The sequence below is a fragment of the Rhinatrema bivittatum genome, chromosome 1 (genome assembly GCF_901001135.1).
Source record: "Rhinatrema bivittatum chromosome 1, aRhiBiv1.1, whole genome shotgun sequence".
Classification (NCBI taxonomy): Eukaryota; Metazoa; Chordata; class Amphibia; order Gymnophiona; family Rhinatrematidae; genus Rhinatrema; species Rhinatrema bivittatum.
This window is the reverse complement of record NC_042615.1, coordinates 189,953,949-189,981,068: the sequence shown is the minus strand read 5'-3', so window position 1 is coordinate 189,981,068 and position 27,120 is coordinate 189,953,949. Positions and strand designations below refer to the sequence as shown.

The following is a 27,120-nucleotide window of genomic DNA, read 5'->3' as shown; positions in this document are numbered from 1 at the left end:
TTTCTGCTGTCATGTTTTTATATGTAAGCAACATGCAATATGTTTACAGGAATATACTGTTTACCAAGTTTGGAACATGCGCCCAAATGCATTTACAGCCAAATGCAGCATTACTAAGTTCAGGATATGGCCACAGTTAGGTTGTCTTGGCAAGCAAGGTGAGCTGTGGCAGGATTGACCACATCCAAGGACACACAGCAAGTACTGTGTTTAAAGCATTTCGGGCAGGGAATATTGAGTGCCAGAGGGCTGGGGGGGGGGGGGGGGAGGCAGTGAGCAATAAATAGCTTGGGGGGAGGTAACGAGTAGCATTTCACATTTATGCAACTCACTTTCATATTTCTGCTTAGCTTGTTATGATACACTTTGGGGATGAGATTAAGGATAATAGGGTTAGCATATAAAAACAGGATAAAGTACGTTAGAATACTTGGTTTGGTTTCCTTTCCACATGGAACCTAAGAAGTAAGCCTCATGGGGAATATTAAAGGGACTTTCAGCATGGGACTTTCCAAAAGTGAACATGGGTCTGGCAAGCCAGATGGAACTTGTGATAAGAACCAGTAGCCACTGGTACACGGTCTGACCCCCTTCAGCATTGTACGTATATGAGTGAGGTGGAGAGCCATAGACTCCAAGTCTGAAATAACAGAGACGGATGTGGGATCCAGGATAACATGAACTCCATCCTGGTACCCAGACCTCACCAATCATGAAGAAGACAATTAGCCATAACACCTGAACCACTTGAACATCAATCAATAAACTGAGACAGTCTGACTTTTGGAACAAACCTCTATAAAATAAGGGGTTTTTGGGAATCCAGACAATTCTCCAGCCAAATCCCTATCTACCATCAGCAGATACACCAGAAGACACTGAGGTGGTGAAGAGGACCCCCAGACCCCAAGAGGCATCCTAATGGACTTCGCCTCCAGCCTAGGTGTAAGGACTTCATCCTAGAGGTTGAGAGTGAGAAAGCAAAAGGTAGAGATAAATATAAGAAGCGTGTGTTGGCAAGTATGGGCTACACTATATTATTGGTGATAATACCAACAAATCACTGCTAAGCCATAAATAAGTATGTGTGTTTGTGAGCTGCAGTGTCTTAGTTCTTATACGTTTCCTTGTCCCATACACACGTAAATCCTGTAATCAGTCGTTTGTTAAAGGAGCCATCTATCTGATCGTGGCTTCCCCAAATAATTTCTCATAAAAACCTGATATACATTTTACAGCTTCTTCAAAATTCTTTTTTAAAAACTTTTGTTTTTAAAGATTATATCCCATCTGTTCTTGCTGTTTGAATATTATGTTCTTCTGGTTAACAGTCTGATAGTCCCCTTATTCAAAGTAGTAGGCTTATTTGAAATGCATCTGGATTTTTGCAGTGGTGGGCCCACTTCTTTGAAAAACTCTTTCAGTGTCATCATGTTTAGAAGTTATATCACTTTGTTGATAAAAGTTAAAGCATTTTATTTTCTGAAAGCTTTTGATATTGATTGTTTTTTAATACTTTATCTTCAGTCTTTTCTAATAGGTCCATTATGATGATTATGATGTTACCCTGTTTAGAAGTGGATTACATTAATTTCTGTTTCCATATTGTCTTATGGAATCTTAGATGTTAGTTTTTTTCTAAACTAATTTGTTTTATTCTGTTGAAATCTGACCTGTTTTTATTAGATATTGACCTTTTTTTTACTTTTTGTTTTTATTAATTTTTTCATCTTTTGACTATGCTCCACTGACAGTACGTAATATAAATTTAGTGGATTATAAGCATTCTTAAATACATAAAATACATTCTTGAGCAACAAATTCCATAGCTTACACTGAATAAAAAAAATACTTTCTTAAATTTATTTTAAGTCTACTACATTTCAGGAAGTGTCCCTTAGTCCTAGTACTATTTGAAATGGTAATTTACCATTTTCTGTTGTCTTGTTCCACATGATTTTATAAACTATTGTATGATTTCTCAGTCTTATCCAAGCTGAAGAGCCCTAATCTTTTAGCTTTTCTTCATGAGGAAGCTGTTTTATCCCATTTATCATTTTTGGTGCACTTCTCTGAACTTTTTCTAGTTTCCCTGTATCTCTTTTGAGATGGGATGACAGAACTATACAAAATATTCAAGGTCTGGGCATACCATAGATCTATAGTTTATTCTCTATTCCTTTCCAAATAATTACTTTCTTTTTGACTGCTTCTGCACTTTGGGCTGAGGATTTCTATATATTATCTACAATAATTCCAAGGTCCTTTTCCTATAAAATACTTCCTTCAGCCTTGCAATCACTTATAAAAAAAAGGGATCTTTGTGATCATAGTAACATAGGAAATAACAGCCAATAAAGACCAAAATGGCACAGCCAGTTTGTCCACTTTAGGTACATAAGAGGCATACAAATTCCTATATAGAACCAGACATCCACACATGTTTCCCCTGTGTCGCTCACTCAACCTGTCATTTTGTACCACTGTTTTTTAGGGTTGTAACCACTATTCCCACCAAGGAGTGGCTAGGTGTTTGCAAATTTTTTTTTATGTGAGCAACAATTTTTTTAAACAATTTTTGAGCATCAGTATTAGCATTGCATTTCTGTATATGGCCCGAAGAAAAATTTGTGAGCAGCCATGTAAAACCTGTGAAAGATGCTCTGAAATGTATGAGCGATTGCTCACGCCTTCAGCTTAGAGGGGAACTATGGTTGTAACTATCGTGTTATGCAGATTACCCCCAATTTTTCTCTAGTGTGAAATCCAGCTTTGTGTACATGTATTTAGGATTATAGTTCTTATGTGCATCACTTTGCACTCATGCACAAAATTTTATCTGCCATTTAGATACCAGTTCCCTAGTCTCACAAGGTCCTCCTGCAATTCCCCCAGTCTGTTCATGTTTTAGTTACTTTGAATAATTCTGTCATCTGTAAACTTTATGCTTGCTCATTGCTCCCTTTTCCAAATCATTAATCTATATGTTCAGCAATACCCATCCAAGTTCAGATTCTGAGATATTCAACTATGTGCCATCCCTTTATATTGGAAAACTGATCATCAGGGCTAGTTGTAGGCTAACCAGAAGCCTGTGCCTACATTGAAATCTGCCCCCCCCCCCCCCCATCTCCTGTGAAAAATACAAATTTCACTCAAGCTACTGCCTGCAGCCTCACTCTTAACGTCCATCTCTGTCCCCCCCCCCCCATCTCTTCTATTCTCCCCTTACTCGTACCTTCTATCCCTGTCCTGCAACACCTGGCATCCTCGTTGTTCCCTTCTGCCTCTGCCCCCACGTCTTCCGTCCTCCCTTCCATCCACTGGGTGAAGAAGACTTGCTGCCAAGTGCAGTTCTTTCCCCTGTGGGCCCCTACAGACAAGAGAGGAATACTAGGGGCCTGGTGCTGATAGTACCTCTCTCTCCCTCCCACATAATGTCTGAACTGCCAGTGACAGGAACAGCATTTAGAAGTGCCAGGCCCCCACTGTTGCTCTCCTGTTGATGGGGATGGCAGCAGCAGCATTTTGGCCATGGGGAAAGGGTGGCATTCAGCAACAACTCTTCTTCACCCCACAGACAGAGGGGCAATAGAGAATGGTAGAAACTCTTCTTTGGCCCATGTGCCCTATTGGAAGAAGAACTGTGGTGGTTCTTTAGTCCAGTGGCTGTATCGGTAGGGTGTGCTAGTGCCCCCTAGTTCTTGGTACCCTGTTAAACCTTAGAGGTGACACTCCAAAAGCCATCTCTGCTGATCATTTAGTCCTCCTCTTCAACCAATTACCAAGCTATATTGGGACATTGTGCATGGAAAAAATATTCAAAACCATTATTAAAAATAAAAAAAGATGAAAAACCCTAATAGAGATTCTCTGTAGATCTTGGGGAAAAATTTGACTTGTATTGTGTTCCTCTTCTGTAGTTGCTCAATACTTTGAGCATACCCATTTTATCTGAAAATGTTGTTTTGGAAGTTGAAAGAATTTTTTTTTCTGCTTCTACCTCCCTGTTTTTTAACCTTGGAAGTTTGCATTTAAGATGAGTTGCCTGTTTATGGATTGTCCCATTAAGATGGAATGCAACATTGTCCTAGGGCAGTGGTTCTCAGCCCACTCCTCTGAAGACACCCAACCAATATGAATTTTCAGGATTACCTCAGTGAATATGCATAAGAGAGATGCATACTACCTCATTGTATGCACATCTATCTCTTGCATATTCATTGTGGATATCCTGAAAAACAGACCAGTGAGTCTGAAGTCTGTACCAGGCAAAATGGGATAAACTATATAAGAACAAAATTTCTGAACATGTAGATAGATATAGTTTAATGGAACAAAGCCAACATGGAAGTCTTGCTTCACAAATTTGCTACATTTTTTGAGGGTGTAAATAAAGTGGATAAAGATGAGCCAATTGATAAAGGTGTATCTGCATTTCCAGAAAGCATTTGACAGACTCTCATGAAAAACTTCTTAGGAAATTAAAAATTCATGGGATAGGGATTGCCAACAAAGATAAAAAAAAACAAAAAACAGAGAGTAGGGCTACATGGTAAATTTTCCTAATGGAGAAAGGTGAATAGTGGAGTGCACCACAGATCTGTTGTGGGACCACTGCTTTTTAATGTATTTATAAACAATCTGGAAATAAAAACAAGTGAGGTGATCAAATTTGCCAAAGACACAAAATTATTCATAGTTATTCAATCATAAGAGGATTGTAAGAAATTGCAAGAAGACCTTGACAAATTGGGAGACTGAGCATGCAAATGGAAAATGAAATTTAATGTGGACTGCGTTGTTCAGTTCATGAGATTGCAGTTTGAATCAAACATGTCAGTAAGTTAAGCTGAAGAGATGAAATAGTTCAAAACTTCAGGCGATAAATATGTGAAGGTGAAATAGTACTTCAAACGCCATAACAGCGAAAGTGAAATCATTTTGTTGTAAGCCACTGTGGCGGTGGTTGCTTTAGATCAATATATTACCGCATGACCTAAAACCGCTTTCATTGAGAAGCCTCCTTCGCCAATGGCATCATCCATATCTGAAGCGGCATTAGCAGTGAAGGCCAAGACTGGGTGGGGTCAGAACCCTGCAAGCGGCAACAGTCTGGATGTGGTGGTGGAGGCCATTATCAAAGACCCCTGTTTGGTAGGGCCAGTGGAGATCCCAGTATTCTCTCCTGGGCTGAGCAGATGGAAGTCCAGGAGCAACGTAAGCTGAAAGCGGCCAAGATACTGTCTGTGATTGGGTGTGGTCGCAGGTAATGAAATCTATGGAGTCTGAACCCATGCAGCAGTCAACTGCAACACAGGTTTATCCTTAGTACCTTAAGCCAGCACTATCACCCCGGCTGGCTAGGGGCCATGCCAAAGCAATGGATATATCCATTATGATGCCTAGATCTTTTTCCTGGGTGGTAGCTCATAATATGGAACCTAACATTGTGCAGCAAGGGTTATTTTTCCCTATATGCAACACCTTGTACTTGTCCACATTAAATTTCATTTGCCATTTGGCAGTCTTGCAAGGTCCTACTGTAATGTATCACAATCCGCTTGTGATTTAACTACTTTGAATAATTTTGTATCATCCGCAAATTTGATAACCTCACTCATTGTATTCCTTTCCATATCATTTATATATATATATTGAAAAGCACCGCTCCAAGTACAGATCCCTGAGGCACTCCACTGTTTACGCTTTTCCACTGAGAAAATTGACCATTTAATCCTTCTCTGTTTCCTGTCTTTTAACCAGTTTGTAATCCATGAAAGGACATCACCTCCTATCCCATGACTTTTTAGTTTTCTTAAAAGCCTCTCATGAGGGACTTTGTCAAACGCCTTCTGAAAATCCAAATACACATCATCTACCAGTTCACCTTTATCCACATGTTTATTAACACCTTCAAAAAAATGAAGCAGATTTGTTAGGCAAGACTTCCCTTGGGTAAATCCATGTTGATTGTGTTCCATTAAACCATGTCTTTCTATATGCTCTACGATTTTGATCTTGAGAATAGTTTCCATTATTTTTCCCGGCACTGAAGTCAGGCTCACTGGTCTATAGTTACCCGGATCACCCCTGGAGCCTAGTGAGGGTTCCTTGTTGGGAAATATTGAAAGAAATGAAAATACTGAAAGATATACTGAAAGGAATCTTGACAATAAATGGGGAAGACTCCAAAAAAGATCTTATCAGTGAAGAAATACATGTAATAATATTGAAGTCTCTGTAGAAAAAAACCCCAATAAAACGCAAAAACTCCATTTATTGGAAGGTTGTGAACCTCATATTGAATCTTTTATTTTGAAGTTTCTGTAAAATGTTATCGCCAAAATATACATAGCAAGATTGTGAATCTCAGTATAGAAGCTTTTGCTTTATGCATTGATGAACGTGATGAATGGATGTGAAGAATGTAGCTTAGTGTAATATGTAACTTTGTGTGATTGAAGGAGGTTTTTTAAATGTATATTGCTTTTCGATATGTTGTAAGAGGATTTCTGTATTAGCTTCATTCATGTACCTTTTTTTTCTTTGTGAATTGTATAGAATATACATTTTTTAAATAAATATTTGACAAATATATCTCCTATAGTTGTTTATGATTATATATTAAATTATTATTTTGATGTGTGAACATTTGGGGAATTACTTTCACTAGGAGTTATGTCACATGTGCACAGTGATGCACTTAGGGAAAAATAACCCAAATTATAGCTACAAAATGCTAGGTTCTACATTAGGAGTCACCACTCAGGAAAAGGATCGAGGTGTCATCATTGAAAATACATTGAAATGTTCTACTTAGTGTGCAGCAGCAGCTGGCAAGAAAGCAAATAGAATACTATAGATTATTAGGAAAGGAATGGAGAATAAGAGAATATCATGATACAAGAAGAACTCATTACGTTTGACTACCTCGACTGTAATACCACAACAATGGCCTGGATTAACATGACCAATAATCTAGCGGATAAAATAAACCCCAGAAAAACCATATGTACAAAGGCATCAAAACAAAACAAAAAAAAACCCTGGTACAACGAACACACAAAAGAAATCAAACGAAAGCTTAGAAAAAATGAAAAGGAATGGAAAAACGATAAATCAGCTGAACACCTGACTCAAAAACACCTAGCCTACTATAAAAAAAAATAATTCTCAAAGCTAAAAAAAATGACTTCAGTACCAAGATAGAAAAATTCATGAATAACCCCAGAACATTATTCAAAATAGTCAACAATCTCACCAAAGAAACAACTAACTCTCCTGACAATTTACTTGAGATTAGATGCAATGAAATTGCAGAATTTTTCAATGACAAAATTGAAAACCTAAGAACCAAAATACCAAAGACGCCCAAACAAGAGATTAAAATGTGTACAAGAGATGTAATGCAATGGTCCAAGTTTACTGAAACATCAAGCCTTGAAGTAGGAAACATGCTAAAACAACTAAATCCTGCTCCATATAAAATAGATGCACTACCAATCTTGGAGCTAAAAAAGTTTCCTGACATCACTGCTATAGCTCTAGCAAAAATTATAAACCTTTCCCTAGAGGAAGGATCTATGCCAGATATACTAAAAAGAGCAATAATCAAACCGATATTAAAGATTAAAAAAACATTGGACCCCCTGACACTAACTAATTACAGACCAGTTTCCAACCTACCATTAATTGCAAAATTAATAAAAAAGACAGTTCAAAAACAACTATCAGAGCATTTCAAAAATAACATCCTGGATCCATCACAACATGGATTCCGGAAACATTACAGCACCAAAACACTTGCACTGACAGACAATATACTAAGAGGATTTGACAGCGGGAAAACATTACATTCTTGTATTACTTGATCTATCTTCAGCATTCGACACAGTAAATCATGAAATGCTAATCAAAAGACTAGAAGAAATAGGACTACACAATAACACAATTACATGGTTTAGATCATATCTTAATAACCGAATGTTTCAAGTACAAATCAATAACACCGTATCCAAAAAAATAACACTAAAACAGTGCGGATCCTTGTGGTACTCCTATCAGCAATACTCTTTAACATTTATCTACTACCACTATGCCATCTCCTAGCAGGTCTAGGAATCATACACTAAGTTTACGCCGATGACATTCAATTAATCCTACGAATTGAAGACACCATTGAAAAAACACTAAGCTTAACCAATATGTATCTTGACATAATCAAACAGCTTTTAAACCAAATGGAATTGGTAATTAACATTGACAAAACCGAATTCTTACACTTAGAATATAAACATAATACAAACTCCAATAATGCTCAAAAACAATCAAAAAATCATTTTAGCCGAGAAGGTGCACAACCTAGGTGTCATAATAGACACTGAGCTGAACCTCAAACAGCACATATCACTAAAAGTTAAAGGGTATGCTAAACTAATGGTACTAAGGAAATTAAAGCCATTACTGACATTATCAAACTTTCGTACAGTGCTCCAAGCACTAATATTTGTGAGCATGGATTACTGTAACGCACTATTATTAGGATTACCTTATACATCAATAAGACCACTGCAAATTTTTACAAAAGTCAGCGGCTAGAATTCTCACAGGCAAAAGAAAAAGAGATCACATTACTAGCAGAACTACATTGGCTACCTATCGAACATAGAGTTCAATTCAAAGCACTTTGCACAATACATAAACTGATCCACAATGAAAAAGCAGAATGGCTGAATACAGCACTTCAAGTACATGTACCACATAGAAATTTAAGATCAGCAAACAAAGCGCTCTTAACCATTCCATCAGTAAAAACAGCTAGACTAACCCAGGTCAGAGAGCGAGCATTATCACTGGCTGGTCCCATATTATGGAACACTATGCCCCTAGAACTAAATGTACAAATTTCAAAATGTTTAAAACAAATCTCAAAACCTGGCTTTTCAAACAGGCTTTTTACAAAGAGAACGGTAAAAGTATATAAGGATAAGATAGCACAGAGCACCCTGAAAATAATCTCCAAGTCACTACCTGGAAATTATCTTTATCCCAACGAATAAGTAAATAACAATTAAATACTGAGAACGAACCGCATGTAATCTCCCAAGAGACATGTATAAAAGGACAATTTAAGTCAGAAATCAAATAGTATATAATGAATTAATTGTTACCGGTTATTAATGGCACCTTTGTAAAGTTTAAGCTATTTATTACTATATGTGCCTTTTTGTAAACCGTTATGATGGTAAATAACTTAATGACGGCATAGAAAAACTTTTAAATAAATAAATAAACATAATGCTTCTGTATCGCTCCATGGTGTGACTACTTCTTGGGTATTGTGTCCAGTTCTGGTCAGCACATCTCAAAAAAGTTATAGCAGAATTAGAAAACATGCAAAGAAGGGTGACCAAAATGATAAAGGGAATGGAACAAGTCCCCTAAGAAAAAAGACTAAAGAGGTTAGGATTCTTCAGCTTGGAGAATGGCTGCAGGGAGATATGATAGAGGTCTATAAATTGTTTAATCAGGGGACACACAATGAAGTTACTAGATAATACATTAAAAACTAATAAGAATTTTTTTTTTTACTCAATGCATAGTTCAGCTTTGGAATTCATTGCCAGAGGATGTGATGAAAGATTTTAGCATAACTGCTTAAAAGAAGGTTTAGACAAGTTGCTGGAGAAAAAGTCCTCTTGCACCAAGGATGTGTCTCCCAGGGCTTCTGCCAAGGAGGGAAGGGTTAGGTCAGCTGTCATAGTTGGTGATTCAATTATTAGGAATGTAGACAGCTGGGTGGCTGGTGAGCGTGAGGACCACCTTTTAACATGCCTACCTGGTGCGAAGGTGGCGGACCTCATGCATCACCTAGATATGATTTTAGATAGTGCTGGAGAGGAGTTGGCTGTCGTGGTACATGTATTCACCAATGACATCGGAAAATGTGGGAGGGAGGTTCTGGAAGCCAAATTTAGGCTCTTAGGTAGAAAGCTGAAATCCAGAACCTCCAGCGTAGCTTTCTCTGAAATGCTCCCTGTTCCATGTGCAGGTCCCCAGAGGCAGGCAGAGCTCCGAAGTCTCAATGCATGGATGAGACGATTATCTTCAAAGGATACTAATGAAGGATTACAGTAAGGGCATGTAGCGTGTATAGCAGTGAATGATGACAGACTTAATTGGCATTTCAGAGACATAGCGAAAAGAAGATAACCAATGGGATAGTGCTATACCGGGGTACAAATTATATCGCATCTTGGTGGCAGGGTAGCACTTTATGTCCGGGATGGCAAAGAGTCTAACAGGATAAAGATCCTGCATTAGAATAAATAAACAATTGAATCTTTATGGGTAGAAATCCCTTGTGTGTTGGGTAAGAGAATAGTGATAGGAATATACTACCATCCACCTGGCCAAGATGATGCGATAGACAGTGAATTGCTAAGAGAAATTAGGAAAGCTAACCAATCTGGTAGTGCAGTAATAATGGGAGATTTCAATTACCCCAATACTGGCTGGGTAAGTGGAATAAAGACAGTTTTATGGAGCAATTGGTTCAGGAGACGAGAGAGGAAGCAATTTTAGATCTAATTCTCAGTGGAGCACAGGATTTGGTGAGAGATGTAACGGTGGTGGGGCCGCTTGGCAATAGTGATCATAATATGATCAAATTTGAATTAATGACTGGAAGGAGGACAGTAAGCAAATCCAGGGCTCTTGTGCTAAACTTTCAAAAGGGAAACTTTGATAAAATGAGAAAAATAGGAAAAAAACTGAAAGGTGCAGCTACAAAGGCAAAAAGTGTACAACCGGCGTGGGCATTGTTAAAAAAAAAAAAAAAAAATCCTAGAAGCACAGACCAGATGTGTTCCATGCATTAAGAAAGGTGGAAGGAAAGTAAAATGATTACCAGCATGGTTAAAAGGTGAGGTGAAAGAGGCTATTTTAGCCAAAACATCTTCATTCAAAAATTTGGAAGAAGGATCCATGAGAAGAAACTAGGATAAAGCATAAGCATTGGCAAGTTAAATGTAAGACATTTATAAGACAGACTAAGAGAAAATTTGAAAAGAAGTTGGCCATAGAAGCAAAAACTCACAATAAAAACTTTTTAAAATATGTCTGAAGCAGAAAGCCTGCAAGGGAGTTGGTTGGACCATTGCATGATTAAGGGGTTAAAGTAGCACTTACAGAAGATAAGGCCATCGCGGAAAGATTAAATGATTTCTTTGCTTCATTGTTTACTGAAGAGGATATTGGAGAGAGACCCATTCCAGAGAAGATTTTCATGGGTGATTCAGATCAACTGAACTAATTCATGGTGAACTTGGAAGATGTGGTAGGCCTGATTGACAAATTGAAGAGTAGTAAATCATCTGGACTGGATGGTATACACCCCAGGGTTCTGAAAGAACTAAAAAATGAAACTATCATTAAAATCATCCAATGTACCTGAAGACTGGAAGATGGCCAGTGTAAGCCCTATGTTAAAACTAAAAAGTCATGGGATAGGAGGTGATGTCCTTTTGTGGATTACAAATTGGTTAAAAGACAGGAAACAGAGTAGAATTAAGTGGTCAGTTCTCAGTGGAAAAAGGTACAGTGGAGTGCCTCAGGGATCTGACCAGTGCATTTTAATATATTTATAAATGATCCGGAATGGGGTACAATGAGTGAGCTGATCAAATTTGCGGATGACACAAAATTATGCAGAGTAGTTAAGTCTCACATGGATTGTGATGCAGGAGGACCTTGTGAGACTGGAAGATTGGGCTTCCAAATGGCAGATGAAATTTAACATGGACAAATACAAAGTGATGCATATAGAGAAAAATAGCCCTTGCTGTAATTACACAATGATAGGTTCTATCTTAGGAGTTACCAGCCAGGAAAGAGATCTAGGCATCATAGTGGATAATACATTGAAATCTTCGGCCCAGTGTGCTGTGATGATAAAAAAAAAAAAAAAAAGGAAACAGAATGTTAGGAATTATTAGGAAGGGAATGGGAAATAAAACAGAGGATGTAATAATGCCTCTGTATCGCTCCATGGTGAGACCGCATCTCAAAAAGGATATAGTTGCACTGGAGAAAGTGCAGAGAAGAGCGACCAAAATAAGGGGTATGGAATGGCTGCCCTATGAGGAAAGGCTAAGGAAGTTAGGGCTGTTCATTTTGGAAAAGAGACTGAGGGGGGGGGGGGGGGGATATGATAGAAGTCTACAAAATCATGGAAGGACTTGAACAAGTCAATGTAAATTGGTTATTTACTATCAGATAATAGAACAACCAGGGGGCACTCCATGAAGTTAGCAAGTAGCTCATTTAAAACAAACCAAAGAAAATTATTTTTCACTCAGAGCATAGTTAAGCTCTGGAATTCATTGCCAGAGAATGTGGTTACAGCAGTTAGTGTATCTGGGTTTAAAAAAAGATTTGGATAAGTTCCTAGAGGATAAATCCATAAACTGCTATTATGGTAATAGTAGCTTGTGATCTATATAATGTTTGGGTACTTGCCAGGTACTTGTGACTTGGATTGGCCACTGTTGGAAACAGGATACTGGGCTTAATGGACCCTTGGTCTCACTCAGTATGGCATATCTTATGTTATGTTATGTTAAGTCCATTAACCATTATTAAGGTAGAGTTGCAGAAAACCACTGCTTATTTTTGGGATAAGCAGCTTGAATATATCTACCCCTTGGAATCCTGCCAGGTACTAGTGACTTGGGTTGGCCACTATTGGAAACAGGTTACTGGGCTTGATGGACCTTTGGTCTGACCCATTATTTATTTATTTATTTATTTATTTATTTATTTCAAATTTTTATATACCGGCATTCGAGACAGCAGTCACATCATGCTGGTTCACATAAAACAGGGGTGCAAAGTAAACATAACTATAACAATGGTGCTGAAAAGGCAGTTACATATAACAGGGTGATAAGAACTTGGCTGAGAAGGAAGAGAAAGGACAGGATTAATTCACACAGGTAAACGATAGAAGATATGGATTAATCAAGATATGGTTAATCAAGGTGTAGTTGGAGATTAGTTGACCATGTTGGTGTCCGGGAAAGCTTGTATGAATATCCAGGTCTTTAGTCTTTTTTTGAAGGTTGAGATGCATGGTTCTGTTCTGAGATTTGAGGGGATGGAGTTCCATAACGGTGGAATGGCTGTAGAGAAAGCCCGATCTCTTAGTGTGCAGTGTCTGGTAGATTTGGACGGTGGTACCTGTAGCGATATGTTCTTGCTGACTAGCAAGAACATATCGCTACAGGTACCACCATGTTTTGAGGAATGACTTCAGAACCCCTGTTCTAGAGAGATCAAGAATGGAATGTCATATAAATGAACAGTGGGCACATAGCAAGTTGTGAACTAGTTCATTTTTCACAGGTGATGTCATTATTATGTATCATGAGATTGACTTAGTAAATCAAGCAGAGAAAAAAAAATTATATATATATATATGTAAGGAAAAAAGATTGATTTGGCTGTCTTGATACATATACAATGGTTTCTTAACCTACCTTGCTAAAAGTTCTTTCTGCCGTTTCACTGGCTGATCAATCATACTATTGTTATAGTCTATGCCTGTCCAGATCTCCTCTTCACTACTAAATAGTAAATTGCTTATCTTATTGCTATTGACAGTAATGTTTCAGAAGACACTGGATGTTGTACAGGTTGGATTTAGAATTTTTCTACAGTAGCAGTAAAAAGTCACTGATAATGTAATTGCAAAACAAATACTCTAATAGCCATGAACAGAAGAGACAATGAATTAGTGCCCCCCCCCCTTTTTTGTACATCCAACAGTTGCTTTCTTGAATTGACAAGCAAAATCTTTTAATTGGAAGTCTATAGTGATGAGTAAGAGGCATTTTATCCAAATGTGGCCATTAAGTAAAGTGCTTTCAATAGGCACCATCAAGTACAGTTACACTAATCACATCATAGTAATATATTAAAAGATGGCAGATAAAGACCAAAATGATCAATCTAGTCTGTCCAGTGAGAATTTTTTTAGGGTACCAACTGCTGATCCATGCAGGTTTACCCCCCAAGCAGAAATATAATCTTTAGGTGTAACAGAAGTTGCGACCATGCTGCTGTTGTCCTTGATCTGGATCTGTATAGTTTGCTTCTTTGAAAAAATTCCTTAACATTTTTTAGTAAATCTTGCTCAAAGCCCCTAAATTACCAATCCAAACCCTAGGAAAATACAATGAAATTGCTGTGCTAAAATCCCAGTATGTGTATTAATAAGTATCAATTGGTCAAACAAAAAGATTTTTTCTCTGTTTGTAGGACCACCACCAGACACAAGCTGAATGTGATTGGTCTGATTTTCTGATGATTTTAAAATTTTGAATCCATTTAAAAATAATCAGAGTCAAAACATTCAACCCTTTGCCTTATGTCGTCATAGTCCAAACGAAGATGTAGTCAGTCAGTAGAAGTATATCATTATATAATAAAGTACTTAGGCCTAGATTCATCATTTTGCAATAAATATCTAAAAAATAATGCCCGCAATAAAAAAAAAAAAAAGGGGGCATGATTAGGGTAATTTTTTTGGTACAACTTTCCATAGTTATTTTACCGCAACATGATTTAAATTTATTGCACCCACGATATTTTCACATCACGGGCTGAGAAGTGCCCAGGCAGGCTTTATCACATTTTGAGCTGCTGCTGGCTAGAGAAAGAGGCTCACAAAAAGTTAGCTATTTCTACCACTGTAAGAGAGGGCACTAGTAACTCGGGATGAGTTTGAGTTTGCACAGTCATACGTATGAACAGCAGAGTTACCATCAGTGAAGATTCAATGTGATTTGGAGGGATGAAAGGTGAGAGAGTAGATTTTGACCCATGTTCTCTCTACCTAGCTTGATTGCAGCTAGGTAGAGAGGGCATCAAGCAAGGTAGAGAAAACATGGTACAAATGTACTCATCTTTCACCTTTCATCACTCCAAATCACAATAAATCTTCACTGATGGTAACTCTGCTGTTCATACGTATGACTGTGCAAGTAAAATTACCCCCTAAACCCCAACTCACCCCACAAACCTCACCCCGAGTTCATAATGACCCCTCTTACAGTGATATAAAGAGTTCAAAAATCAGTGGGGCTCCACAGAAGCAGTCTCTCTCTCTCTCTCCTTCTCCTCCCTTTTTCCTCTCCCCTCTCCCAAAACATGATTTGTGATAAATCCCGTTTCGGCCATAATGTACAGCTATAGCAGGCATAACGCTCAGAAAAAAGATTTAGTTAATTTCTGGTGTTAAATCCCGAGATAGCGTGCGTTATATTATCGCACGCAACATTAAACAGTCCTAACTTCCATCTATTTTGCCCAAACTCCTCCCACTTGAATACATGTTTCAAATTTGCATGTGCATTTCATGATGCAATGTTTATCGCATGCATTGTGGCATTATCGCAGGCGGTAGAGCCCTAATGCCCACAATAACACCCTAATGCAATTTGATGAATGACCTCTTTAGTTTGTATTTTAAATGGTTTGCTATTGAGTTCCCCGACCCGAAGCCATGTTATCTTTAAGACTGCTTCAGGGGGATCTTCCTTCTTAAAAGCTCACTTGTGGATAGTCCATCAGCCTTTCATATTTAAGTCTCTAGAGAAAAAAGTTTAAAAAAGCAGAAAATCGGACCAATCATATTCAGCCTGTGTATGGTGAATAGGTTGATAGTGGCAGTCCTACAAACAAACATATAGAAGACTTCTTTGAGTAATTGACACTTACTTAATATACATATCAGGATTTTTGCACAACATTAACATTTTTTAGTAACCAGGGTTGTACCTGTGACATTGCTTCTCATATTTTAATTTTTACTTGTCTATTTCAATTTGCTTTTTAATTTGTTTTTATTTTACTTATGTTTTATATATCTATTATGAATGTTCTTAATGTAAGCTGCTTTGAAATTTGGACCCAGCAGCATATACATTTTTAAAATAAATTAAAGGAATAAGGATCCTAACTTGCATAGTAACATCCATAACAAGATATTTGGAATGGCTTTGTTACCTTCATTGTGCCTCAATTAAGCAGTAAACATTTTGAATGAAACACCTTAAAGCCAGTTTTTTTTCAATAAAACCTCACCATTAAACAGCTGTTCCATTGTGAAAATTATTTTCTCTTTGATTGGTTTGGGAACATTTTCTAAGTTCATGGTATGGCTAGATTTAAACAAGAAGTCTATCTTGAAAATTACTGGAAAAAATGTTTTGTTTTTGGTTTTTTTTCAAAAGTCAATATCTTACTACATATTTTGAAAGTCCTATAATTCCACAGTTCCATTTTACCACTTCAGCATAACTGATGTTTTGGTCGTATGTAGTAAAAACATTCTGCATTTGATTGAGCAGCAATTTTCCGTGGTTTTAGAGTTTCATATCTCAACCCTTAAAAAGAAAAAAATTAAAAAGTTCAAAGGGAAAACATAAATCAGTTAGTCAAGGCAGTATCAATGTTTTTTACATTCATGAAGCTGATGAACTATGACAAAAAAAAAATATATATATATACACACACACACAGCTGGGGATTATAATTGGGAATCAGCTCAGGTTCTTAAATACTTGAAAATTATAAAATACTTGCTGTCACATCTGAAAAAGGGATCTATGTGTTCTTAAAGGCAGTAACATAGGAAATAGCAGCTAAAGCCCAAAATGGCATAACCAGTATTGCTTTGTCCACTTTGGGTAGATGCACATTCAAATGTATTTATTTATTTAGGCATTTTGAATACCATCGTTCCAGAACAAGATCATAACAGTTTACAAAATCATCATTCATAATCTTGTTTATCACATTCCGAGCCAGCATTCATAATCTAGATCAAAACCAAATCAGATATGTTATTATTCATGTTTGTATGTATTCTTGGTCAACATATTAGATTTGTAAACTTCATATTTGTACTTTTTCAAAGTCGCCATTATAGCAAATGCAAATTCTAATTCAACTACATTTACACTTTACATCTATCATACATTTTGCTCACTTTACTGCCATTGACATTGAAGTTTTCATTTTAGTGTTTATTTTACATTAAATCATAAGATTTTCTGAAGAGCCATGTTTTCAGTTCACGTTTGAATTCTTTTTTTCCGTTACTTGGTATAATGACTCTGGGAAGGAGTTCCACAACGTGGGTCCTGCTATGGAAAACATTTGGTCCCTTATTTGCGTTAGATGTGTGTTCCGAATAGAAGGCACTGTTAGAAGTCCTTTGTTTTGTGATTTTAGGGTTCTCTGTGGTGTGTAGTGTTGAAGTGTCACTCCTAATAAGCATGGGTCAGTATTGTTGATATTGAAAATGAGGATTAATACCTTATAATGAACTCTGGATTGGACAAGGAGCCAGTGCAATGCCATCAGTGAGGGGGTGATGTGGTCCGATTTCTTTGTTCCTAGTAATAGTCTAGCAGAGGCATTTTAGAGTAACTCTAGCGGTTTTAGTAAGCTTGAAGGTAGGCCTAGTATTAGGGAGTTGTAGTAATCTAGGTTTGAGAATATTAGTGCTTATAAGGCAGTGCAGAAATCCTGTGTCATTAGTAGAGGTTTCAGCCGGTGTAATATTCTCAGTTTGGAGTATCCTGTTTTTATTAATTTGCTTATATGCTTTTTCATGGTGGTGATCTCATCCATTTGTACTTCTAGATGTACTCCTATATGGAATCAGATATCCACTCCCCCTTCCCCCATGTCTCTCACCCAACCCCTCATTGTATCCCTGCCTTTTAGGGTTGTAACTGCTGCTCCATGCAGGTTACCCCATTGCTTTCTCACAAGTCCGCTGGAATCATTTCATCATTGTTCAGTGTTTATACCACTGCTCCATTCAGATTACCACCCCATGCCAGCTTGGAAACATAATGCAGTCATATCACTGCTCTTCCCTGCAGACTCATGTACCAAAGCATCGTTTTATGTGGATTTTATAAAAGTTATTGTGAGTTGCGAAGATTTACATGTTTCTTCTCACCCAGTACGATGACTAGTACAACTCTGCATTACAGAACTCTCAGACCCGGCCTCTTCCAGTGGAAGAAATAGAAAAAAAGATTACATTTCTTTATTTTCCAGGGATTATCTTAAACGAATCGATCTGTGTAAAATTCTTTTGGAAGGTGATTTCATCCCTTATACTTCACAAATTTAACTCTTTGCTCTTAGTAACACAATAAAGAGCAGAAGCATTTGGGTGTATTTCAAGCACCAGCAGCCGAAGAGGAGAAGTTTTGCCTTTTTAGTTGCTAAGACCAGATTTGCTTGAGTGCTTTCTCTTTATGTATAGTTCAAATGATTTAGAAGGACCAGTGTCAGCAATGATTTATCCATTGACAGCTAAGGATAATAAGATATGAGCAAACATACCGCTCACCCTTTTACAGATTAACCTGCAGCCTGCATTAGGCAAATTTGATGGCATTAAAAGATTTTGCCAATTTGTCTAGAAACAGTTTCCCTTTTCTGTTGCGTTAAGGGTAACATTTCATGCCACTCTACTAATTTATATGGCTTTGATAAATTGGCCAAGAGGTTAGAGAATTGTACTGTTGGTATATATTATCACTTTAAAATAAAAGGGCTATTAACTAAATTGTTAAAGGAAATTAATCTATTGAAACCGAAAGAGCTGGCGAGACCTCCAGAGAGAGAACACTGCTGTATCATTGTACTGATATTTAACCCAAGGTTTAGGAAAGCAAGTAGAGGACTTCTCTGCTCTTTCAAATAGAAACAACATCCAGTGCCATCCGATGTATGGTATCTACCATAGAGGCACCTGGAGAGGTAAATTTTGTCTCAGAGATCATTGATATATAACTTTTTTTATTCAGTCATTTTCATGATGTGGAATATGCAAGTGATGAGTTGAGTATCTAGAGCAGACTTTGAGGAGTTATTTAGGTGCACTGTCGAGAGGAAATAGACTAACGAGAAGGAAATGAAAGGTAGTTAGGGAAGTAGGTTCAAACTGTTCTTCCCTCTCACTTCACCATACCAGCATTTAAAAATTGCATTTATCTGCATAGATAAGTTTGTATCTTGTTCATGTTCAGAGTGTGAAATTGGTTTGCCTACTGTATTTGACTGCTTTATAATGCCCCAAAACCAATTAAGCTCAAGGCTTGGAGTTCTGTAGAAAAGGGCTTGTTGGCTGCTTGAAAATGGGGAATCTGTTCTTGGAGGGTGGTTAGTGCCAATGGAACGAAATGCGTATTTCTTGTCCCTGCGAGATTCAACTTGACATACTTCTCTCAGTACTGTATTTGCTGCATTAATGTTTTGAAGTTGGCTAAAAAAAAAAGAGGGCCTTCAGATGAATGAGCGTAAATTTTTTATAACTTAATACTTAAAGATTAATAATGCATGGAGTGGCATTGAAGGAAGACGGGCTGTTTCTTCGTAGCAATGCAACCGCGTGCAACTGCTACAAGAGCATAACTGCACAAAATAGTCCTGGAGGCAGCTATGAGTGTACAAAAGTGGTAGCCTTATTCAGAGCAGAATCTTAGTGGAAACAACGTACATAACTAAATGTGTGACTGTGCAGAACATTTTTGCCTTTTTCATTTGCTGTGATGCTAGAAGGAACCTGCCTTGGTTTAAGCTAAAATGTAGTCTCTCTATTTTTTTTGCTCCTTGCCAAGGATAGTGACATTAACATGCAGCTGGGCTTCTCTGATAAATGGATTCTGTTAGGTCACCGAGGGGATACATGTGACATTAAGTGATTTACAGTCCTTTACCTTAATGAAATTGTTTCAGCGAGATGACGCTGAGAGCTTTTAATGGATAGCTTTTCTTGATGTAATGAAATTGCATTCCTTTGGCATTTAATATAAGGTGCAGTTATTATTTACTGGAGCTCTCCCAGAGCTGCTGTTTGGTGCAGGCAGTTCAGAACATAAAGAGATTTCAGTGGCAGCGTCAAGGCCAGAACGGCGTGTGACATTTTCTGGAGCAGATGAGTACATCTGCGAGAGCAGTTCAGTCAGTGCGGCCTAGCTACAGCGACCTGTAAAGAGGCTTCCTCACAAGCCACCACTGCTACTGTTCCCTCCTTGATGCTGATCCTCCTAATCTGTTTAACAGGCAACTGGATTACAACCAGATCAGCTGCATTGAAGATGGGGCATTCAGAGCTCTGTGTGACCTGGAGGTGCTGTAAGTACCGCTTGTATCTATTCCTCTATAAAGTGGAGCCTGGTGTCTCGAGAGAGCGCCAATGATATTAGGAGTGAATGCTTATCTGTTTGCTGCAGTCCTGCTGTCTTGGATGGTGTGCTGAAGAGAGGCGTTTTTGAAAATGCACCGAGATGTGCTGCAAAAAGATCTTTTTTTTTTTTTTTTTTTTTTTTTTAGAGAATTTGCATTTTTCCGTTCCATCTATAGCAGCAGTTTCAGATCATACATGTCAGGAAGAATGCATCGAGCTCTGTTTGTCTACTGTCTGTGTCTCATTATAAAAAGAGAGAGGGAGAATAAATATAGAAAGATTGAAAGAAAGAAGGATCCTTAAACAGAAAAAAATATTCTTAGGTATTTTTGTTTACTCAATGAAAATAAAGCATAACTTTAATATAAAACATTACTTGATTTTTATTCCCTATTGAAACTGGGTTTTCCCATCACTTGAATGCTTTTTCCATATCGTACAATTGACCTTTTCTTACAGGGGGGGGCGGACCAAATCCTGAGTTTTCTCTCCCAACAGCTGAGATTTCAGAGTAATCAAACGGTGTCGAATGCTGGGTAAACTGTGAATTTAATGTTCTAAAACCATGCACTGTAGCTAGTCTACTTTAATTGTCTTTAACGTTTCTGGCATTTGTTCCATTGCATTGATCAAGAAATATAATCTCTCATTGCTTTCTATATTTCCCCCCCCCCCCCACCCCTTTATGCGGAAGCTGCTGTTCCAAGAGGTTAAAGGTAGCAAAATAACCTACAGTGACCTTTGATTTCGAAATAGAAACCGTGGTGAGAATTGGGGGGGGGAGGGGAGTTAAAAGAGAAGAATGTGTAAGGAATTGGGGCAGCACAGCGCACACTTCTGAAATATTTATTCTGTTCACCTAAGCCCCACTTTCTTTGGTCACTGTTCTGTCTGGAAAAGGAGGTGCATGGACTCGGTTCTCCACCAGTTAATTGCTCAATGATTGCAAGAGTGATTTCAGTCCTTCCTGGCAGAGGCTAAAGGCAGGAAAGCCTTATGTGAATGAATGCCACGATTCTGGAGCTGATAAAGTGCTGAAGGACCTTAAGCAGCTGTGGAAATTTGGGGCATTTACACACGGATTAGACAGATCGCAGCTATGGCATGGGACCATATTCCTTAGGACAGCTGGATTTACTTCCAAGTGCTGTTCATGCAACTGAATTGTACCCATGCAAATTCAGTATCTGTTTCCTGAATCCCATCTTTACATAAATATCTTTCACACTCTAGAATGTAGATTAGAGGGGTATAAAAAAATGCCCTGTTGCTTTGTTAGGGAACTTGGTTTTTTGGGTTTGTTGTTTTTTAAATCTATTTCCTGAGGATGATTAAGAATCCTCTGCCAGAGCTGGGGTTTTTTTTCTGTGATTCTTCTTGTTAATTACAGGCTATTGCTGCAGGAGTGTGCTCCCCACACAAGAAGGGATGTAAGCAAAATATTTCCAAAACATGCTATATTTATCCATGCATTTTTAAAACAGTGATCTTATCAGTCTCCTGCAGAGCACAAGTGTTCATATAGAAATTTAGCTACAGATCACATGAAATAGTTTAAAAAATGTATATAACTTCAACCGCCTCGCCATCATATTACATAGTGTCATAGAATTAGAAAATTAGGAGACCGGTGGATGTGTAATGAAAAAAAAATTATAATTTTTCTTAACAAAAAAAGTAAAAAAAAAAAATGTTCATGGCTTCTTCAGAAAAGCTTTCTATATTATGTATGTTCCTAGTGAAGGTAAAAAAATATACTTGTTAAAACTGTATTAAAATATTAGATCTTATGTAAAATGCACTATATTTTGTTACATAATAGGCAGATAAACGTTTCGGTTCAACAACGGAACCATCCTCAGGTTACTGATCGGTCTACTAGGAACTGCAGTGTGGCTTATTTGCTTTTGAGTGCTAGGTTTTTTATTTCAAATGGTAACCATGCCATGTCTGCATTCATAAACAAATTAACCATGTTCTCCGTTCTCAAGAAGGCAGACTTTACCAGTGATCTTTACTTAAAAAATAAATAAATAAAATAAAAATGTATTGTGCTTACAATCTACTTGACTAAAATAGTAATCTCACTGAATTGATACAATACTTAATAGGTATCATTGTGCATACTATAATAGTCTGCTTCCATTACACATGCTAATAATTTATAACACTAACTAGTGAGCCATGATTTTTACAAGGCCACAGATGTTTGTGCTTGGGAAAAGCTTTCTGTGTGTATAATTTTGCAACTGTTAAGATAGGCTTTCCGTTTCATGTTTTATAGCCTATGCTTGCTTCATAAAAATCTTTTCTCATAGGTGTCATCAAAACTGTGATCTATGATCCATCACATCTCCTAAGAATTTCTGGGAATTTATTTTGAGTGTTTTTAATTCTGTCAAAATATATTTGTCATTTTCATGTTGTGTTACAAGTTTTGTGTTTAGGTTTTCATTGGTTATTAAAGAACTGTTTTTTGTACACACTTACTTTCCAGAAGTTGTTCTCTTCAAGACTGTTGTTCTGGAGTCTTGGTCATATTATTCATCATATGCATTATATCTGACAATATAGTTTATATAGAGTATTTCATCCAAATGAACTTTAAGGTACTTTAGAATACTTCTGACATATTTATGGTCTCAGTTTTTTTGGAATTGCTAATCATTGTTTCTCAATGCACAGCTTCTGCGGTGATAGAATGAACAGCAGTATTATTCTAATTATCCTTATCCAATTACATTTATACAGAATGAAATATGGACTGTTCTGAGGACAAGTCAATGGAAATTATACAGATGTGATTTTCTATCCTTTGCACTATCCATAAACTACATCATTTTGTCTTCAGGCTGAAATTTTTGCTAATATTGTGTGATATTGTTGTTTGAAGATTTTTTTTTAAACACACTTGTTAATGTTTTAGCTGTTTGTTGGATTTATGTAAAATGTACTAATCTATCTATCTATGAAACAGATGCCAAGTCTGAGGTTCCATCTTCTCCATGGATTTTAGAGGCCATGTAACTTCTCCCTAGAAACTGCTGTTAACTAGGCGGCTTGCTTAAATTCCTTTTAATGAATCTTTACCATTGCAGAATGATTGTCCCACCTTCCAATCGACTGCATTCTAATGCTGCTATTTACAGCACCCTTTGTACTTTTGGCCAAGTGAAATTGGCAGTAGAAATTAGCATTTTTAATAATTTAATAGCAGCAGTAATAATACTAACAATACTTTCATTACTGCTGATATTGTCTAAGGAAAAGATCTTCATAGTCCTAAAAGCTTTTGTGTTAATGTTAGCCTTGCAAAAGTATAATTTCTACCCAATTTTTTGGATCAAATTTATGCGGAAATCTGATGTCATTAGGTATGTGTGATTCAGCAAAAAGAACATTCCTATACTGATGAGAGAGGAACCATCCTAGTGTGGTATCAGGTGAAGTCTTGTTTGTGCTCTATAACTTGAGCTTACATAATGTTTTTGATAAGGTCATAATGGTTGCCATCTTCCTTTCCCATATCGAAAATAAACTGATGTATTACACCAAGAAGACAAATACTTAAAAAAAATATAGAAACTCGGTTGCAATTTTTTTTTTGGATAGTAGAAAAGAGAGGATATCAGTGGAAAGTTTGATAGCATTTACTACACTATTTGCACTAATTTTAATGGGGCATTTGCAAGAGGATGCAATTTTCCTAATCATGGGTTGTTAGTGCATCTTGACCATAAAATCAAGGTGGGCAAAACAGGCAAGCTATTTAACACATTCAGTAAAAGCAACATTTATCGGCCTAGCCCTTTTTGCACTCTGCTTTTACTTCTGCTGAAAGGCAGGAGCAAATTTGATGACAAAGTTTTAAAAAATGTTCTCAATTTAAAAATAAAATGGTCAAATATGAGGGTTATCCTACAAAACTGTCCAGTATTTTCCTTCCAATCTCTAATCCATGGAGCTGAGGCCAGAGTAGGCGCTATAAATTGCACCTACATTGGACTCAGGCAGTAGCACTGTGCTTAATTTGCACCCCTCTTGGAAAGAGCTGGGTTCCAAATCTCAGGGATGAAGCATTTTGCATTGCGCCAGCCCTAATTTTGTAGATGGACCCATATAGTTTAGCAAAACTAACTGAAAAAAAAAATCAATTATTGTAAAAGAATTTTATACATATCAAAACTGTAGAAAATCATTCATAGTGTTTTCCTGTAGATGTTTGGATATTAAGTGTGATCGTTTGAGATTAGGTTGGCACTTCCCTTAATCCATACATTGTTCTAGTATAATAGTAAGGGAAAGTCTTGTGCCATTTTCAGACATTCTTGTAGGCAGTTTTCAGTAGAGAGAAACTATTTTGGTAAGCATTTTTCTGGGGTTTTTTACATAACTTTCAGGGCATACTTAGGTATTCACTATACATATGCATGTGAATAGAAAAAGTAACTTTTAAAATTTAAATTTCTATTTTAATAAAATTGAACTATGAATGAATTATGCAAAGTTGAGTCATTTAAAACAAACTCTAAAAGATGTTTCCTTAAGAACTGTACAAATTAAGCTTGTTTGTGCGGTTTATAATTTAATTTGCTCCCCAAAAGACAGTAAAATATAATCATGGAGATTGCATTTTTTGGTGGGTTACCGTTGAGTATCACAATACATCCTGAATTTCCATGAAAAATTGTAATTTTGTTTTGTTTTTAAAGTACTGAGCTGGAATACTACACAACACACATTTCTTGCTCCGCTCATCTGCCAAAGATGAATAAAGGACAGAAACAAATGGGATAAATTTGAAACATGTATCCATACTGTGGCTGAATTATTAGAGACTTTATACTTTCTCTGATGGTATTCTTAAAATGCAGTGGGAATCCAGATCATTGTGTACTGTATGATATTGGAAGGTACAAATCTGAATGATTGAGAACTGCATTTACACTTTAGAATGGGGGTACCTGGGAAAACAGTACAGAGAAGCTGTAGCAAGTCCCTTGTTTTAACTTGTCTGCTAATTACTTTGAAATGCTGTCCAGTAAATGTGCTTAGAATGAAAACAGTTCCTGTTGTGGGTGGGTATACTATAAGCTCACAAATTTATAGAGCAAATCAAAAGGAAATAATTGTACAATTTGATTCCTGATTTAGCACCATTCTTAGAAAGTAATCTGAAAGTTCCTTACAATTACATATGGTACGCACACAAAATAGTGCGAAATACAATTTGTCATTGCATTTTGATAGATCACATCGTGAGATTTTAGGTTCAAGTTCGAAAATGAGGAGTGTCAGTGAGGCAGAAAGATACTGGTAAGACATTCCAGACATAAGGGCAAATTTTAAAAGCCCTACGTGCACCAAAACCTGGAGATACACACACAAGTCGGGCCAGAGTGTGCCAGATGGATTTTAAAAGCCACCCATGTACACACGTATCTCCTGCTATACATATGTCAAATGTTTTGCCAAAGGGGTGGGGCATTGGTGTATTGGGGAAGGCCAAGGGATGTGCATGTAAATACATACCAGGCACGCACTAGTGTCCCCTACAGCATAACTTTACTACTGCTATGGATGGTGTGTAAATAATAAAATAAAAAATTCGAGGCTAGGCAGCAGGGTTTTTAAGGATTGGTGCTAACAGGGAAAGGAAGGCTATTAAACGGGTTTGGAAGTCCCATCCTGTGCCTGGACAAACTGGTGAAAATGGTAATGGCATGGATGCACGCCACTTTTAAAATCCCCCCACTTACGCAGTGGAAGCAGGATTTGTGCGCTCATATGCGTGCACTTAAAATTGTGCACGCTCAGCCCATTTTATAACACATGCACATCCATGGATGTGAGCCGGGAAAAGCATGCACATTTGCACCCGTGTGCCTGTTTAAAAGTTACCATCCTTGGTAGTAGGAACTGATAGCTCTGCCACAAATTTGTGGATTGATTGTGTTAGACCAGACAAACAAGGGGCGGCAGAAGGAAAAACCATGCTGATAAATGGATTTTCTAACCCTTTTCAACTCTGGCCCTATTGAAAATAACCTCATCCTAATTAGATCAGTCATTTTCACTGGGGCCTGTAATGCACGCTGCTCCCAAACTTGGATCCTATTGTGAATTAGGAGTTAGAAAAGCAGAGGGTAAAGGTAGGATGCTGAAGATAAACAAGGTCACAGACGTGGCTGGCAGTAAGCCTGTTCAGGATTTTGAAAACAAAAGCTGACAGTTCAGAGCTGGACATTGAGAAGGCAATTTTCAGAACCCATTTACTGAAGCAAATGCAAGTTTACCTGACTAAATTGGCCTGTCTGAAAATTGCCCTCAAAGCGGCTTGAAAGTACATCTGGGCTTCCATAGCATGCGTGCGTTTTAGCCAAACTCAAAGATGAAGCATTCCGAGAGGTGCCTTTGATCAGGGGAATAAAACCACACATGGGATTTTCAAAGTTGTGCTTGCTATTTTACCACCTTCCCTCTCACCTCCAATCCTCCGAGCACCTGTACAAATAGGTGCAAAGTGCATACTTTCCGCTAGCTAATTTTCACATTTGAAAATTAGCTAGAAAGTGCACTTTAGTTAAAAAAAAACCCTGTACATTTTGCATCTACATAGGCTACTAAATTTCCACCCTGAAAGAAATCAGGTGCCACTGACGTTCTCCAAGAACGGAGCGGATTATAATTCTGCTTTATGGAGTGGGGTGAGGTGGTATGAGCACTACCTACTTGAAAACAAGGGAGTGATCATGGCCAAGAAAGAATTATAGTAATCTGTACAGGAATAATAATGTGAGGAGAGTTCTCTGCAGAATTAATGTCAAAGAGTTGTGTAA

General features: G+C 37.4%; 1 protein-coding gene across 1 annotated transcript in view; it reads left to right on the top strand.

Moving 5' to 3' along the window:
* Positions 1-27,120, top strand: part of SLIT2 (slit guidance ligand 2) — a 749,523-nt gene that overhangs the window by 498,957 nt on the left and 223,446 nt on the right. The window contains 1 exon segment of the mRNA XM_029590345.1: positions 20,158-20,229. Coding sequence (XP_029446205.1) covers positions 20,158-20,229 — 72 coding nt within the window.